The 16667-nt window shown below is 43.1% G+C and overlaps 1 protein-coding gene across 10 annotated transcripts in view; it reads right to left on the minus strand.

Moving 5' to 3' along the window:
* nav3 (neuron navigator 3) overlaps window positions 1-16667 on the minus strand; it is a 256733-nt gene that overhangs the window by 15378 nt on the left and 224688 nt on the right. For 9 of the 10 annotated variants that reach the window (XM_053864128.1, XM_053864127.1, XM_053864126.1 and 6 more), the window contains 11 exons: window positions 14465-14588; window positions 11989-12292; window positions 11146-11866; window positions 9527-9943; window positions 8653-8694; window positions 7330-7487; window positions 6695-6895; window positions 6382-6434; window positions 5340-5363; window positions 3241-3264; window positions 3018-3095 (listed from right to left, as the gene is read on the minus strand). In XM_053864128.1, the coding sequence (XP_053720103.1) occupies window positions 3018-3095; window positions 3241-3264; window positions 5340-5363; window positions 6382-6434; window positions 6695-6895; window positions 7330-7487; window positions 8653-8694; window positions 9527-9943; window positions 11146-11866; window positions 11989-12292; window positions 14465-14588 (2146 nt within the window). The remainder of the gene's footprint in view (window positions 1-3017; window positions 3096-3240; window positions 3265-5339; window positions 5364-6381; window positions 6435-6694; window positions 6896-7329; window positions 7488-8652; window positions 8695-9526; window positions 9944-11145; window positions 11867-11988; window positions 12293-14464; window positions 14589-16667) is intronic. The other variant, XM_053864131.1, reaches the window with a different exon arrangement.

Below are 16667 nucleotides of genomic sequence, written 5' to 3' on the forward strand. Positions count from 1 at the left end.
CTTTGGCTAAACCGTTCCTCTTTGTTCGGGGGGCATGGGTTGTTTTGGACGCACATCTTGAGCCTGGTCCAGGAACATGGGGTTGAGGTGGGCAAATGTCCACTGTATTGAGCGAAGCCAATTATGATCTGGCTATGGCTGATTACTTTGACACTAGAAAGGAGAATTAAGAGGGAGAGCAGATGGAAACTGGGGAGTGCTGAAATACAGAACCTGGATGTAAACTAGTTGGATGTCAAGTCTAGTTTCTGCCAAAACAGCACAATCTAGTGACATGCCGTATGACGACAGCAAAAACACAAAGCCAAACATACATGACTTAAAAATATATATATATTATATCGGGGTCACCTAAATGCCTGAATAAAGCCTCTTTGTAGGAAAACTGTAGGAGCTACTGGAACACCAGTTTTACAGGTCAATATTTAATGGTCACTTATGCGCCAATGAAAGTGGCAAGCAATTCTCCAATGGCCCCCACTCTAAGTAACTACTTGACAAATCACGGCCCAAAGACTTGGTGCCGACAAACTACATGCTCGATCTAAAAATACTCTGGACAAGGGCTGCACAATAATCACTGAAAATATTGTCGTTGCGATGTGCGACTGTGACATCGCTGGGCAGTGCGATATCTTCCTGCTTTTTCCGGACTTTTCCACTTCTATGTCACTTCATTGAAGTATGACTAAGAAATCACTTTTCTCCGCAGAGGTTTGCCATTGCGAGTCATTGAGCAGTCAGCTCTCAGGCAGCCCCTCCCCCGGCTCATGCTGCAGGTGAGAGGTGGGAGAAGGACTCTGTGAGGGATGAATTAAAAGTCCCCCAAAGAAGATCAACGTCAGAAATATGAAACTATTTTGGATCACAGAGCTGATCCGTGCTGTGCTGACTGTGCCACGCTGTTATTGCCACAACCTGAGGTAAACACGACAAAGGTTTCTAATCACGTGACTCAGCATCACACAGCACAATATGACGACTCAAATACACTTAAAAGGAACAGATGAGAATTCAGGATGACTTTCCTGATCCCAGGTAGCAGTATTTTTGCATTCCAAGCCTTAAATTAGGCTTTTGTAGGAGTGAATGTAGAGTGTCTGCTGCAGGTGCGCTGTTCCTCTATGTGTGTGGCCGCTGCATGTGGGAGGGGTTGCTGAGTGAGTGACGTCTCTCCAGAAGTGAAGAGGTGCCCGGTGCGTGTCCAGCTCTGAATGTGCGCTTCTGTGCAGTTTAGCTGTGACAAAGTCATAAACCAAGTCACGCTCTGACTCGCCTCATCCCTGTCCCAGCTCCAGCCCACAACAGGACATAAAACGCTGGAGTGCGTGCTCCAGCCTCGGAGGTGTGGAGGGCGAGCACCTCCCCTGTGACACTCTACCACGGTCCAGTGCAAAGATAGGAAAGGTTTCACACCTCAATATGAAGAAAAAACAGTCAGTAAATGTAGCTAACGGGACACGTCTGCATACAGAGGCTGCGTTATACACAATAACAGGGTCAGCTGATCGGTCCGCGCACATTATGTTTTTCCAGCACTTTTTCGGGGGCGTTCAAGTTCTGGATTTTCATTCGAAATCCGAAGCAAAAAAATCTCGAAAATTTTGTTCAAACTCCGATTTGTCTGGGTCGTTCGAAAACCGAGGTGTCACTGTATTTTCAAAGTATGTTGCGGTTCAAAACTACGACTGACTGACTGACTATTTTTGAAGACCTCTAATGATTGGGTGAAGAGTAAATTATACCTCCAACATACTCTTAGAAATCCCATGACTCAATGTGTTATCTGGTAGCAAAGTCATGTCAGAATTTCTTCATGCCAGTCATAACAGGAAAACTATCCAAAATATTGACTCATTTTAAGGTTCCTTTCATGATCAACTCACAACAGAAACTCTGTTACCTAAGTCGGGTTCTTAGAAGGTTTCTGGACAGTCAATGAGCTGCATTGTGGTTCTACTATTGCAACCATTTGTACCAGTTATTCTGACAAGCACATTCCTCGTCAGTTTTTTCAGCTGGAATGAGTCATATTACATCAGTAAACAGAAAATGAAGCTCCTAAATTGAGCCTAATTCCAAACTTCTACACAAAAAAATGGATTCATAGCATGACTATAGTCCAAACTAAAAGCCTTCAACTCTATCCACCGACATTCATGTTAGCCCACCAGCATATCTACACACATGCAGCACTGAAGATGAAACATTAACAGTTGGCTGGAGACGTGAGAGGATGATGAGGATGACATTTCCACAGAGTCACACCCCCGACTGAGGGGATGAGGAGAGATTATTTCGCCACAAACTCACCATGTTTTCATGTCACAGTACAGCGATGATCCTTTAATACAGCACCATTTTTATCTATGACACATCACATATTTGGCAGCACATCAAAGAAATGATTGATCACATATTCACCGTCCGTACTTGACCATCTTTAACTTTTCATACCTTTAATTCTATTCACATTCTGGAGCTTTACTCATCAGACTTCCTTACTTGTTTATATCTTCATTTAAATAGTTTCTTTTTAAGTGAAATTCTCACAATCCTTGCTCACCCTTGAGACCCTCTCTACATTATGTCCATCATCCTTCTACTACAGCTTCCTTCATTTACAAGTTCAGTCCTCATTTCTTTTGCTCCTTATTGCCACCCTTCATTCCACTCCTCACTTCAGTGTTTTCCTCTATCCTCATGTCACCTTGTCCTTTCTTCCTCAGCTGATTTTCCAAACAAAGCATTCTAAAAACTAACAGATGGATCATTTCCTGCAGCATGAGGAGGCGCTGTTCACACATCTTTACAGGAGCAAACCTTGCAGACTCACACACACGGGTTTACAATTCCTGAACACACACACACACACCGCATCTTTACACCCGGTGGAAGGGATTTAGTGGGCGTCTTGAAGATTTATATTCCTTCAAGATTCTCAGCAGGCTTTACACCGCAAACGTTATCATGCAAATGAGTCGGATGTTTTGACGGCAGCGTGTAAACAAACTCACATTGGCAGCCAGCTGAGACGTCAGGGTCGCGACCTTTTCCTGAGAGGCGTCCAGCTCCCGACGCAGCTTCCGAATTTGCTGGTTTGGGAAGAAAGTACAAACGCTGAGTCGACTTGAAAAAAGCGCGGCATTTAAAAAAAGCAAAAAAGGTGTTGAACTTGCAACCCCCATTGTATTTAAGAAAGAAGTGGGTGAGGTGCGAACGTAAAGTGAGGGGGTTTACCGTGGAATTTTGGACTGTTTGGCCCTTGATTGAAAAGAGAAGAGTAAACATTAACACTATGTTGCACGCCTTCATCGAACAGGATGAGGCCGGAGAGACAGTGTTATGACATGACATGACATTTGGATTCACCAAAGCTAGCAAGAGAAGCGCAAAACAAACAGTGCAAAGAAGTGCCTGATGTTACAGAACAAAGTTTAGAATGGAAGAAAAACAAAAGTCTCAGCCTAAATTTAAGAAACAATTTGAGAGTTACATAAATGATTCAATTTGATCAATTTTCTGTGTCTACAGTGCTTCATTTGAACTTATCTCTGTGATCATTTGCTATTCAACATGTCAAAATACACATTTTTATCCTTATAATTTCACTTTTATTTTGAATGTGTCTGCTGAAAGAAACAATGTGAAAAGGGTTTTTTTGTACTTATCTCATTTAAGAGTATTGAGTAGTGTACATTGAAAAAATTTCAACATTTTGAGTCTGATTTACTAAGACAGTGTGTAAAACCAAAAAGGTGCAGGAGACGCATCTATTAAAGAAGTCTATGATATTACTAACAGGCCTACTTCATGAAAACAACAAAACAAATACATTTTTCTTTTTATTGTGCAGTCACCCTGATGGCATGGAATTCAATATCATCCATCCTCACTACAACATTTAACACTGGTGTAAAACCTCCACACAACACAAGGAACAGTTCAGTGTGGTGCGCTGCATCTCTAGCTGTGTCTGTTCATGAGTCAGTCCACCTAGACATCGTCTTAATGTTCGACAGGAGTACACAGCTGATAGATACATTAATTATGCATATACAGTGCATTAATTTACATTTATTCCTCCTTGAACACACTGAATTGTATGTTAAATATTTAGTACAACAAATGTAGTAGCTGGGCAACGCTGGGTAATTCTGCCCCTTTAAAAGTATTTCTTTAAGTTTTTGATTGCTTGTTTTATATATTTCATTGCGTAAGAAAACTGGCTTGCTCATGTTTCTGCTCGTGTTGGCCAGTATATCTGCCCCGAGGGTATTACAGCACAAAAAAGGGAAAATAACAGCTTAAAAAAGGAAATTTAAAAAGGCTGAGGTGAAACTAAATGGCAATAATTACGTAAGTTAGTTCAGACTAAAATATCACATTAATTTTGAATCCCAAATGAATTGAACAGAGAAGGAATGAAAAGGGGTTAAGTGACAGATCAAACGAAAACAAAGCAGAAAACCAACACATGGTGGATCAAAGAAGAAGCAGTGATTCGTCTTGATGAACTCAAACAAGGTGCAGGAAAGTGCTTGGCAGGTGTTATTTCCAGAATTCATGGAAACAGCAATGCAACATAGAGTTAAACTATGTGTTTTTTTTGGAACATTGGTCTGCATTTTCACATCACTGTTTTGCTTTGATTGACAAGAAGGAGACAAACATGACCACAAGTGGGAATCAAGTAAACACAGGAGAGAAAATGAAGTCACTCAGATCCAAGACATGCACCAGCGCACTACTCATGTTGCAGTCTTGGCCAAAAGTTCAGGGGTCAGCCATGGTGGCTCACTGTATACGAATGATTCCAGACATTAGTTTAGTCGTGTGCCAAGCTTTTTGCGTTCCAGTTTGGTACGTGGTCATAATCCCACTTTCATTATGTTGGTCAAGTGCTTTTCACACATGTCAGTGTTTTTGACACGCTTCTTGAAATGATCAAATGAGCATTCATGGAATGACATGAGCGATTACAGATGAGATTGGAAGCCAACAGGGGCTTAAAATGTCTTAAAATGGCAATTACTTGAATCTACATCCACCAAGGAGATGCAAAGCACATCACACTGGTCAGACTCCTGCGAGTTGGCAGAGGTGCTCAAGTCAAAGTGCACTTGTCAGACATGAGATGTGTGAAGGAATTAAACCCACTGTGACGGTCAAATATTCTGAGGTCATTTGAATCACATTTCAGTCTGTATGAGTACAAATGTTTTTTCATGTTTCAAGGCACCCCTGGCCTTCAGTGTGGTTGGATGTGGTTGTTCCTAAACTTTTGGCTGCAGTACAGGAAAGCCTACATGCAAGTACATAAATAATGTCTGACTCACCTCTGAGTGTGCCTTCTCCTCCGTCTGAAAAAAAAAAAAAATCAGAACAAAAAAACAGTGATCAATCGGCAAGGTATATTATATACTGAAGAGTGAAAGAACAACCGCTACCCATCAGCAAAGCAACAGAACTGACAGCGATGATGTGATAGTTTATTTGTACGTATTTCTTGCTCATGTACATGAATGCTATGCCACTCACAACATTTACAGCCTGTTCGGCGACGCTAATTCACTTCAATTCATTGGGATGTTACCAGCAGTTTAAAATAGCTAATGCTGCCATTTTGCTGTTTGCTGTCAGGGACACATCTGTGAACATTCTGGGAGTGCAAAAGCATTTTGATAAATGATGATTTCCACTCGGTCCAGTGTGGCTGATGCCACTGGAAGCCCAACTAGCCAAGTACAAACTTCTGGAGGTTTGATACAAATTTTCCGTTTTGTTGAAGTGTTTCAAGATTGATGATGCATCGTGCTGGATAAGCTACGGCATTGACAAACTGTACGGACTGAATTCAGTGACAGCAACATTTATGGGCGTATTTCTATATTCAGTAAGACAGTTTCACTCTGCTCTGCGCGTAGTTACAGCACGTTCGCTGTGAGTTCACAGGCTCCGCATGCCGGAGCTGAAGCTTTACAGTGTCGTGGGAAAATGGAAATAATACAACGGTCAGTGCATGAGAAAATGTACTGCGCATAGTAGTGGAGGCTGCACATCCTGCTTGTAATTGACGGCGATGATACCCTGCCATCATCATCAAGGTTGCTTCAGAAATACGGAAGAACACCTCCAGTGGATCAGCTGTGACATCTGTAAAAGTTATGTAATAAGCGATGGCAGTCAATGGGCCATAATATACCGAGTGGATGAGTGTCTTCGGGTCACACTGAAGATTCTTGTATTTACAGGATGCTTTTATCTCCAACCATTTTCATGCTAGAACCTTGTGAAATAGTGATGTTAAAGTTGAATATTTTCACTGGCGTGTCATCATCAGCTATTTTCATTTCTGTTGAGTTTAGCTGTGTGACTTACCGCAGAGTAAAGTGAAGATGTGCTGGAGACCAGTGACAGTGAAGAGCCATGGACTGGAAACAAGAAGAGCGTCATAAGTGACACAAGCGGTGATTCAAAGTGAGTCAGCAAAAAAACCTGCTTAAGATCGTGAGCATTAAATAACTCCATGTGAGCTCAAAATAGAACATAATCCCACACACCGCAGGAGCTCCTTAAATGGTGCACATTGTACTTCATGTCTGACTGTCGGCTGATGTAGCTTTCACTTCAAATCTCCAGCTTCTCATTCAACAGACAGTAGTTCATTTAAGGACATGTGAGTGCGCTGCACCTTCGTCAGTGCTGTCCCTGAAGGAGCCGGAGCGGCTGATGGCGCGAGGTCGGTCCTCCAAAGAGGTTGCGCTGCCTCCCAGTGGGTGTCCGTCTCCGTAGAGGTCAAAGGAGTCCTGGGCCGGGATGCTGTTGGAGCGACTCATGCTGCTGTTGCTGCCTCCCGGTGGCAGGTTGTACTGACTGATGTTTGTTGGGCTCACTGTTCACAAAATAATCAGGCGTGAGTGAAAAACATATACCCACGCCTGCAGCACAACATGCAAAATAAGACGATAACACACTGATGACGATAACACCTGTGTCCAGGTGGGAAATCTATGCCTGTCAGGATGACTGATTTCTGGGGCAAAGTTGAAGGATGTTGAGCTAGTGCTGCTTTAGTACATCTCAAAACTAATATCTGAGGGCGCTGCAGCGCGACACAAGACTGTTGCTGAAAGCAGTTTTGACAGGGAAGCTCTGAGGTTCCATGTGCAACATTTCATCCCTCTGTGATGGGCAGCGTTTCAAGGACATCTCTCGCTAACATTGAATTGTAAAAGGCACATAAGCTCACGAAAAACATGAATTTGCCAATCTCACTCTGGCAACAGTTTTAAGATCTTGTATGTATAAGCTGCATGGAATACTTACAGAGGTTTGAATAGTGGTACTTTCCAGTGTTGGTGCAGGACGCCCCCGGGGGAGACAATGGCGACTGGCTGCCCGTGTCTTGGAGGCCGCCTGTGGAGTGGGACCTCAGCCACTCCATGCCATCTTCATGTGACGTTTGCCTGGATGACGGAGGATACCTGCAACAACAAATCTTTTGTAAACCAAGGACAACTCGACTGTCTGAGCGTCGCATGCAGAGGTGGGGTGTGGTCATTCGGGAAGGCAGTTAAGTAGAAATAGCAGAGTAACATGCCCCCATATCACAGGGAAAACCTTCATCCATGCATTTCATTTCACTCGTGTTCTGCATTAACACATGCCGCAGTGACTCATCTCTCCTGTGTTTCAGCATGGGCCGGCAGCTGACGGACGCCTTATCACAGGCCTGACAATCAGCCATATTTAATCCTGGGAGGATCATAATTGAGTTCACGCTCATCCTTTTCCCGGCGCCGCCTTCCTTCTGCCGCAACCATTACTACGCTTGTCACATCTGACCTCGCTACAGTCCCACGCGCCTGGCTTTACATCCTGTCTGCTTTATTGAGGGAAATATTCCAGGGTCAGTCCTCGACTACAAAGTCAGCCATGACTTTGACACGGACATAAGCGGGGCACATGGCCGAAATTAAACAACTAAAGAAAGCAATTTTCAGCAGCTCTCATAGCTGCAAGGAGAACTGCTCGGTGTCTGGGTGTAAAATACAGTTATGTGGTTCAATCCGTAACATCTTGACATTGCAAAAAATGTCAATACACTCTAATGAAACAAAAATACACACAGTTTAATTGACATTTTTAAAGTTAAAAAAAATTATGGGTTGGCTTTGAGAGAGATTTTTTTTACCTTGGGTAAGTAATGTGTGAGGATGGTTGACATGCAAAAGTTCATGCAAACATAAACAAAACGCCATATTGGTTGAACTTCACAAGGGTAATGATTTCAGCTTTACATTTAGATATCCTCAGCATATTACAGCTTTTACAAAAACTATGTTTAATTTAATAACTGAGGCGTATGAGAACATATATTGAAAATAGACAAACTCCATCTTTTTAAAAAAAAAAACAGCAAATCACCATTTATAACTGAAACAATTTCAAACATATTCAAATTGCTCATTGGCTTTTGGATATTTTTGGCTTAAATGCCATGTATAAAAACAGCTCATTTGAGTGCTAAAGTAATGTCGCCACCGAGAAGCTCATGCGCCACCATCACAGCAGTTTAAATTCTTTCAGATGTCATGCAATTTTGGGCTGCAATTTCAACAGACACATCATTACTCAATCTATCTGTACCTCAGTCTCTTTTTTGGAAGCGTGTTTCTGTCAAGAGGCATGCTGTTAAAGACACAGAGCATGAATGGTTCAGATGAACACAAGAAATCACTTGTCACATTGCAGAAAGGAAAGAAAGGAAACCTTTCCGACATCAAACACAATCAATGACAAACAGTGAGATAGTGACGACATCAACAAATGAAGAATGGAACAAGAAACAGCACAAAACCATGAGAAACTGTTCAACTGTTTCATTTGTGAGAATGACATCTGTCGCCTGAGGACTGATTTTTTCAGGACATTTATTATAATGTGAGTTTGGAGAAAGATCAATTGAATCAAAATCCAAAATATATTTTCACAGCCTGCGACAGGAATGTGAGTGTTAAATGTCAGTAATGCATTATCATACAAGCATGCAATTCATATTTTTTTCATTACCATTAATAAAAAAATGACAATAATAAGCATGAAAACAATCAAAACATTTTTGGCCTTTAATGATTGATACTTCTAGAGCTATTTAGGTTTATTAGCTGTGAAACTGAGAATAAATAAGAGGGAAAATTATAAAAAGCTCTAACTGTCCAAACCTGTTACTAGACTGAATTAATTTCATGCTGTTTTAATTCCTCTACAGTCACCGTCTTCAAATCATGTTTCCATGCCATGCATAGATAATAATCACAATAAAAACCAATAGAATAGTTGGGTATTAATTTGCATATTTGTTGACAGAGAATCGATCAATTAAAATAATAAATAATTTATTAACACTTGTCCATGGATTAAGATTAGTAGCATGATGTTAGAAAACATAGCATAGCACTTTAGCTTGTATTCTCAAATGAAACAATGAATACAACTTTGCCCAATCGTGTTTGTTACTCACCCCTCAGACAGGGTGGACTTGACACTGCCGGTTCGCGTGACTTTGGGCCCGTGGTGACCCAGCGGCAGATCAATGGACTCAGAGCTGGTGTGCAGACTGGTCATGCTCTGGCAGCTCAGTGTGTCCTTGCTGCCGGCAGAGGAGCTACTGGCCGGCCAGGGCCGTGCGTTGGAGGGCAGGGAGAGACCAGAGGCCGGACTGGAGGCCGGGGAGTCAGAGCACAGGTCAGGGGTTTTACCATACAGCGGGCTGCTGCCTCCACTCAGGCCGCCTAGACTGCCGGTGCCAGAGGAGGGCGAGTCCAGACTGGCCTGCCTGGCCAGCGTGCCGTGGGGGCTGCCCAGTATTGACGGGCATTTGCCAGAGTCAGGGGTGCCTGGAGTGCTGGCTTTAGAGCTGGCTTTGGTACCAAACAATCTGGAGGTAGAGAGGTGGGTGCAGATTCAGAAATGCTCATATAACAAGTTCTGACTGAGCATTAGACATCCGAGACTCACTGCTAAGATCAGAATCACTTCACCCAGGATTTGAACTGTTTAAGAAACTTAGGCAGAATCTTGCTTGCGTATGGACTTCTGTTCAATGTGTCACTAAACTAATGTTCCGCATGTCTGTCCCGACCTTCTGTTGACACTTGTGAAGGTTGTTTTCCTAGAGGTTATGGGATAGTCAGGCTAACTGTTTATCACTCATGCACTGTCTGCAGCATCCTTATCGTTTTCTGGAGACGACTGGACTGAGGGAGGAAACCAGAGCACAAGCATAACATAAGGACTCCACATAGAATGTAGAGAGAGGTTTGCCACAAGCAGGACTTGACCCCGAACAAAATGAAAGTAGTTGTTTCATGTTTAAAAATGTTTAAAACCATGATGTAGTCCCATTCATTGTTGGGTTCCAACATGTAAACATATCATGGTCAAAATAGCGAGAATAAAATAGGACAGAAATCCCGAATCCGCTGAAACTAAAATCCCAAATACTAAAGAGTCATTGGTGATTTAAGAACACAGCTACAACAGACCACTGGGCTGGAAACACACCACACCATCTCTTCCTTTCAGCCCCTGGTTATTTAAATTAGTGCATCTGCTTTCACAGCTTTTAACCCAGCAACTTTAAGTAAACCAATCTGTTCAACCTTGCGCGCCTCACACATATGCTCTACATCCTGCTGTACCACTGGGCTGCTGCCACCAAGCATAGTCACCCTCGAGACTGAGCCTAGCAGGCTGGGGTCTGGTGTGAATGACTCAGAGATGCATTTACTGTATACGGTGAATGTGTTGCATTAGAGGCATGATGGAACCAATGTTTGTTCTGTAGTTTACAAAACTATATTTGATTCAGAGCTATCATTATTATGATGATATGCGTGGTTAAGACAGCACAGAATCAACAAATTATATTTTTAATAGGATTTCTACCTATGATGAAGATGATAATAAGGTTGTAGAGTAGTGGTAGAAAACTAGGAGGAGTGAACATGTTTCAATCTGCATTGTGGATCCACATAGTGACAGTATAAACAACAATCACCAGACAGACAGGAACACGATGAGACTCATGTAGGAACATTGAGGCACAAAGACAGGAGCAGAGATGAGTGTGTGTCTTACCTGCGGAAGGTGGGAGAAGCAATGTCTGGGTATTTGGAGCCGGGCTGCCTGAGACTGGATTGGCCGGCTGAACTTGTGGGGCTTGATTTGGGCGACGTCGACAGCGCTGAAGCCGAGTCCTGGTCTGAGACCGTCACCTTCTCTTTGTCCGTCTGGTTCATGTTGATTGGACTAGAACGGTCGGAGGTAACCTTCCCCGGATCCCTGCGCTTGGCGGCCGTCTGAGACCCTCCAGCTGACTTGCCGCTGACGTTCGAGTCGATGCTGCTCGAGCTGGAGCGGTGACTGCTGCGTCCTGCCGTCACACTGCTCGAGGACTTGGCCGGTCTGGGTAAAGAGCGGTACTGGAGGGGGACTTTGGAGCCTCCACATGTGAGGAGGATGGCGTCGTCTTGAGGTTGTGAGCCATCCAGACTGGTCTTACGGACACCACCTATGCCGGTGCCCTTGGTGAGGGCAGCTGAGGATTTGGGTGCCTTACCCAACGTTGCAGAACCACTGGCAAGGGTGGCGCCACTTGAGGTGATGAGGGTACCTGTTGGACCAGGAATCTTCTTGTATCCAAAAGATGCTGTCGTGGAAGGCCGGCCAATCCCTGAAGGAGGTTTCTTGCCCTCATCTCCACTACTCTTCCCAGCGTCGGAGGGGGAGCGCTGGATAGCTGCTGAACTCTTGGAGGGAACTTTTCCCTTTTCTGAGGCTTTGACATCATCAGTTTTACCTGTAGATTATTAAAAACATATAGTTGGAGATTAGCTGCAGTTACTCAGCATTAGCCATTTTTAGGTGACCAACTTCTCCTCCTGTATTGATAGATGATGATCACTGTGTTGAACCTCCTACCTGGCGTTTTAAGTGTAGCACTGCTGCTCTTGGTCCTGGGTGGTGTGATGCCCACTTGGGCGGTCATGCCTCTTCTCAGTGACCCGGTCTGGGACATCTGTCCGAGTGCGGTGACCTTTGGCGAAGCATCTTCATACTGGCCCTGAGCCTGGGATGAAGATGATGATGACTTCCAACGTGAGGAGCTACTCGAGGGGTCCATGCTTGTGTCCAACTCCTCCTCCACCTTTTTCAAGTCTTCAGCACCGACCCAACTGCTGCTCACCTCTGGCTCCACATGCTTGGATCGGTGTTCTCTGTGGGACTGTTAAGACAAAACGAAATGAAAATCGAGTGAAGGCGAGAAAGTAAATTAGAGTCAATGGCAAAGTTTCCATGACAAAAGTGTCATCTGCACTCTGAAGATATGAATTTTCCATTTGTTTCTGCAATCTCCACTCATGATCTCCGTTTCTTATTGTACAGGCAGAGGGAGCAGAGTTTTGGTCCCCGTCCAACAAGAAGACAGGACAGCGGATGCTGGAAGCCTGCAGCTGTGTATCTGGGAATGTGAGGCGGCACAGTAGAGCTGTGGTGCCAGAAGGAGTGGCATGTTTTCATGCACTGATGACTTGCTCTTGTCAGAAACATCAAAATAAAGACAGTGAACTGTGCCTTGTGTCACTTGGTTGTGTTGCAACCCGCAGTGGCACAGGGCAACCGTCATAGATATTTGACTGTCAACGTTGTGTAATAACTATTGTAGCAACCAGGCTCAACCACATCTTTTTCTTCAGTGGTTCATTAAACTTAAGAAAGCAAGCGTGTCTCCTGAGGGATGTCAAATGTGTACACTGTTTACTATGGGCAAGCCAGAGTGTTGAGAGACACAACCGGAGGGATTTAAATCATGGCTCTTTTGCTCGAATACTTTTACCTTGAATAATCACTTTTGGAACTCCTGTTTATTTAGTATTTACTTTGAAACACAGAGCTCTTCAAACATCACTTGCTGCCTTTTTCGTCCATATGATAACACTGGAAAATGAAGCAAATATCCTAAGCCATAGTGTACACTTCATCCTGCTAACACTGTTCCTCTGACAGTCTTGTCTCCGTCTCGGGCCTGGCAGTTTTGGGGTTTCTATTCAAAACCGGTCACGACCCTCCAGTCTCGATAATGTCTTGGTCTCAGTTGGTGTGGTCTTGACAACAACACTATTCAATTTGATGGAAGTCTAGCAGGACACAGAGCACAAACAGTGGGAATAAACTGGTAGAAGCCATGTCCATATTTCCGTGCCCTGTCCACTGTTTTCTTCCCCTCCGTTTGCGTTTATGGACGCTTGTTTTTTTCTCTGGATCGTTTTATTTTATTTATCGGATTCTATTTCCCTCTGGTGTTAAGGTCAAGTTTGCGCTTTTATTTTATACTGTCTTTAGTATTTTGATTATTTTGTTATTCTAGCCTCCTTCAAGTGTCGAATTTCAGTGTATTCTGTTTGTAGTATTTAGGTTCTTTGTTGTTCTAGCCTCCTTCTAGTGTAGAAGTACAGTATAATTCTGTTTGTTGTGACTAAATTAGTTGGAATTTCTTTTGTTTGTTCGCCTCCTTCCTTCTTTTAAATTGATGTTGGACCCCAATGGAAGTCTGTAGCATGTTTCTCAAATATTTAAACAATAAAAATTGTGCATATTGTGGAGGCAGGAATTTGTCGTTGCCCAGTTAAACTCCATGTATCTACACATTTGTAAGTTAAAATCACTCGCAGGGTGAAGAGGTCCAGAGCTGCACTGGAGGTGGAGTCAAGCACAATGGCACCTCTTAACCTCTCGTTTGAATACAAATAATACAATAACTATTTTTACATTTAAAGCTCTATGACAACTACTCAGGTAGTTACTGAAAAAGCGGTCATAGTTTGGGTTGAGGTTCTTTTGATACTGTAATGTAATGACAACAGATGCCAAGAGACACCAACAGTGGTTCAGCCACAAGAATGGACCACAAAAGGACAAACCACGCACAGAAACTCATTTTCTCAGAGGAACAAACAGTATGCGGTGTGTCTTGAAGTGATGCCAGTTTTGTGTCCACCAGGCTTTTTTTTCAGGGAGCCACACCCAGGCGCTGTTAGCCAGCCCACAGCGACAGATGGTCCCAGCGCTTGGCAGAAAACTGAACGTGTCAGGAAGACAATGGTGACTGACTGTACACAATAAAATGGGCTATGCTAAACATTTTTATCAAGAGGAACTCCTGCCATCATTAAATCAATTTGTATACTATTCATTGCAAAGCAGACCTTTCCTTCTTTACTATTTCATCTACAGTACTAAAAGAATATCACTTTAGTTCTGTATACATTGTAGTTGCCTGTAGTCCAGACTTCACTGGCAAGAGCACAATAAGTACAGATGTAATTCATCAGAGGAGCGTGACTTTCTAAATTCAGTGCTCAGAAACATGATGAACAGCCCATGATCCGATCCTCACCTGAGCTCCTCGGCTTTTTCGTGACGAGCTGACAGCAGGGTACTGCGGAGTGTTCAGGTCATCAGTACTGATGTTGTCCAGGTTGTCACTGAGGCCACTGCTCACCGAGCTGCTGTCGTCCCAGCTGCATTCAGACAGAAGGTTGCAAAGAAGACATGATGGCGAGAACTCTTTCACGAAATGTGGGACACAATGGTGGTAACATTGGGCCAATCCACCAGCTGCAGATGTCGGCCCAATGCAAGGATTGCACTGTGCTGTATAGGCAAAGAAACATGGGGCGATCATGCTCTGCACACGTGTTATGGCTCTAACTGTAAAAGGTAAAAGACAACACGAGGAATAGTGAAACGAGAGCAAGTCAGCAACTTAACAAACTAAGATTCCATAATCCAGAATCACAACAACATCATTACTGCGCAAACACAATTACAACACAGCATCCTTTGCTTGTTCAGTTGTTGTTCAATTGTTCATCTGCACTGATTCAACAAGACGATTGACTCGATGGTTCAAATGTTTTTAAATATTTCCGTGCATGCCAAACACAGATTTGTCAGTGATGACGGTTTCCATGCCAACCCAGCAAGTGTCGTCTGAGTGGATGATTCCATGCACCCACTTCACAGTAAAAAGTCATCCAAAATAAATTCATCCGCTCGTGAACAGCTGCGATTTTCAAAAGACAAAACGCCTTGCAGAATCTAGTCATGTTTTTTTTGTCCAGCTAATTCATGCTCATCATCTATCATTTATCAGAGAGGAGGAAGGAACCTCAAAGGCAAAATGGGAATGAACGAAAAATGGGTTTCAAGAACCTGACAAGGACAGGAGGCAAATTCTGCAGCCAAACTCTGCACTGTAATGAGGTTATGGATTTTCTAAAGTTTGTGCAAAAGATCAATAATAATAAAAAAAAAATTACCGAAATACTATATGTCCCAACGGGAAGGTTGTCTGCGATTGTTTTGCAGATATTCAGACATATCACCTTTGGAAAAATGGCTCAAAACTTTTAAAATATGGGCATGTCCATCTCCTTTGTCCCCAGTCTCTAGTCAAGCTATATCCATCCAACCTCTGTCAAACAACCCGGGTCATGGCTGTATTGCTACACGTCACTTGGCAATTTCCCATTTTATCAAGCCTCTCCCTTCCATTCCAGAATTCCATTTCCCCTCAATTTAAAAATACGTTATCAGCAAAAATGTCTCAGAGATGGATCACTTAAATTAGCTTGACCTGCATGTGCTGCCAATGACATGAACATGAAGTTAAAAAGTAGCAACATATGCAATGTGAACCTAAAGTCGTGCGAGTGTAGTTTGGAGTTGTTGTTTTTTTCGCTCTTTCTCCAAATTTGGTTGCAAAAATGCAAGAACTAGGTCGGGACCTGGAGCCCCGTAAACCCTAGAAATGCAGTGACAAACAGTATATTGTTATCGTAGCAGCCAAATTGATCACATGGTGCAACTATTGGTCGGTAGGTATGAGTGACTGTCTTTGACAATAGGTTTTATATATATACATATACATGTATATAGGGCTGCTGGTCCAAGGAGCGGTGTCAGGAAGGAAGTAAATGTAAAGCCCAAACCCACCTACCCTGCTACACATTACTATCCATGCTCATGCTCACGAATTCACAGACTAAATGAGGGGAAATGAAAATAGACATCAGATTTGGTCCTGCATTCAGCAATCTATGGAGTTGCTCTTTGTAGTAACATGTTTATTCTGTAAGTAATCCTGAATTCTTGGGCAGTTTTGTAGATGTTTGTTTTCTGAGGTATGATCAGGAATCATGATATATAGTCATGATTTTAATACTGTGATGTTCATTTAGGACATAATGGTGCAGACCTGGTTCCCCCCAGACCCAGGGAAACCTACACATGTATTGCTTCAGGTTGACCTCAGATGCGTCGCTCATATCTATACACTCCATCTTCCTGAGACTACCAGTACCACTTTCTTTTCTCCGGCAGTTGGGAGAACAAGTGTCATGAATATTGCATCGAATCACGTTTGCATGGCTGAGTGGCGTCACAGTGATGCATTTCACAGAGGAGCTACAGTACATGCTTATCTGCTGAAAATATTAAACGCTTGTCATACGTAGCCGAAATAAAACCACTTTGGTAACAAGTTTCATTCAAGAGTATTTTTTATATCTCCAATGATGATCCAAAGCGTCCTATTA

The sequence above is a fragment of the Synchiropus splendidus genome, chromosome 4 (assembly GCF_027744825.2).
Source record: "Synchiropus splendidus isolate RoL2022-P1 chromosome 4, RoL_Sspl_1.0, whole genome shotgun sequence".
Classification (NCBI taxonomy): domain Eukaryota; kingdom Metazoa; phylum Chordata; class Actinopteri; order Syngnathiformes; family Callionymidae; genus Synchiropus; species Synchiropus splendidus.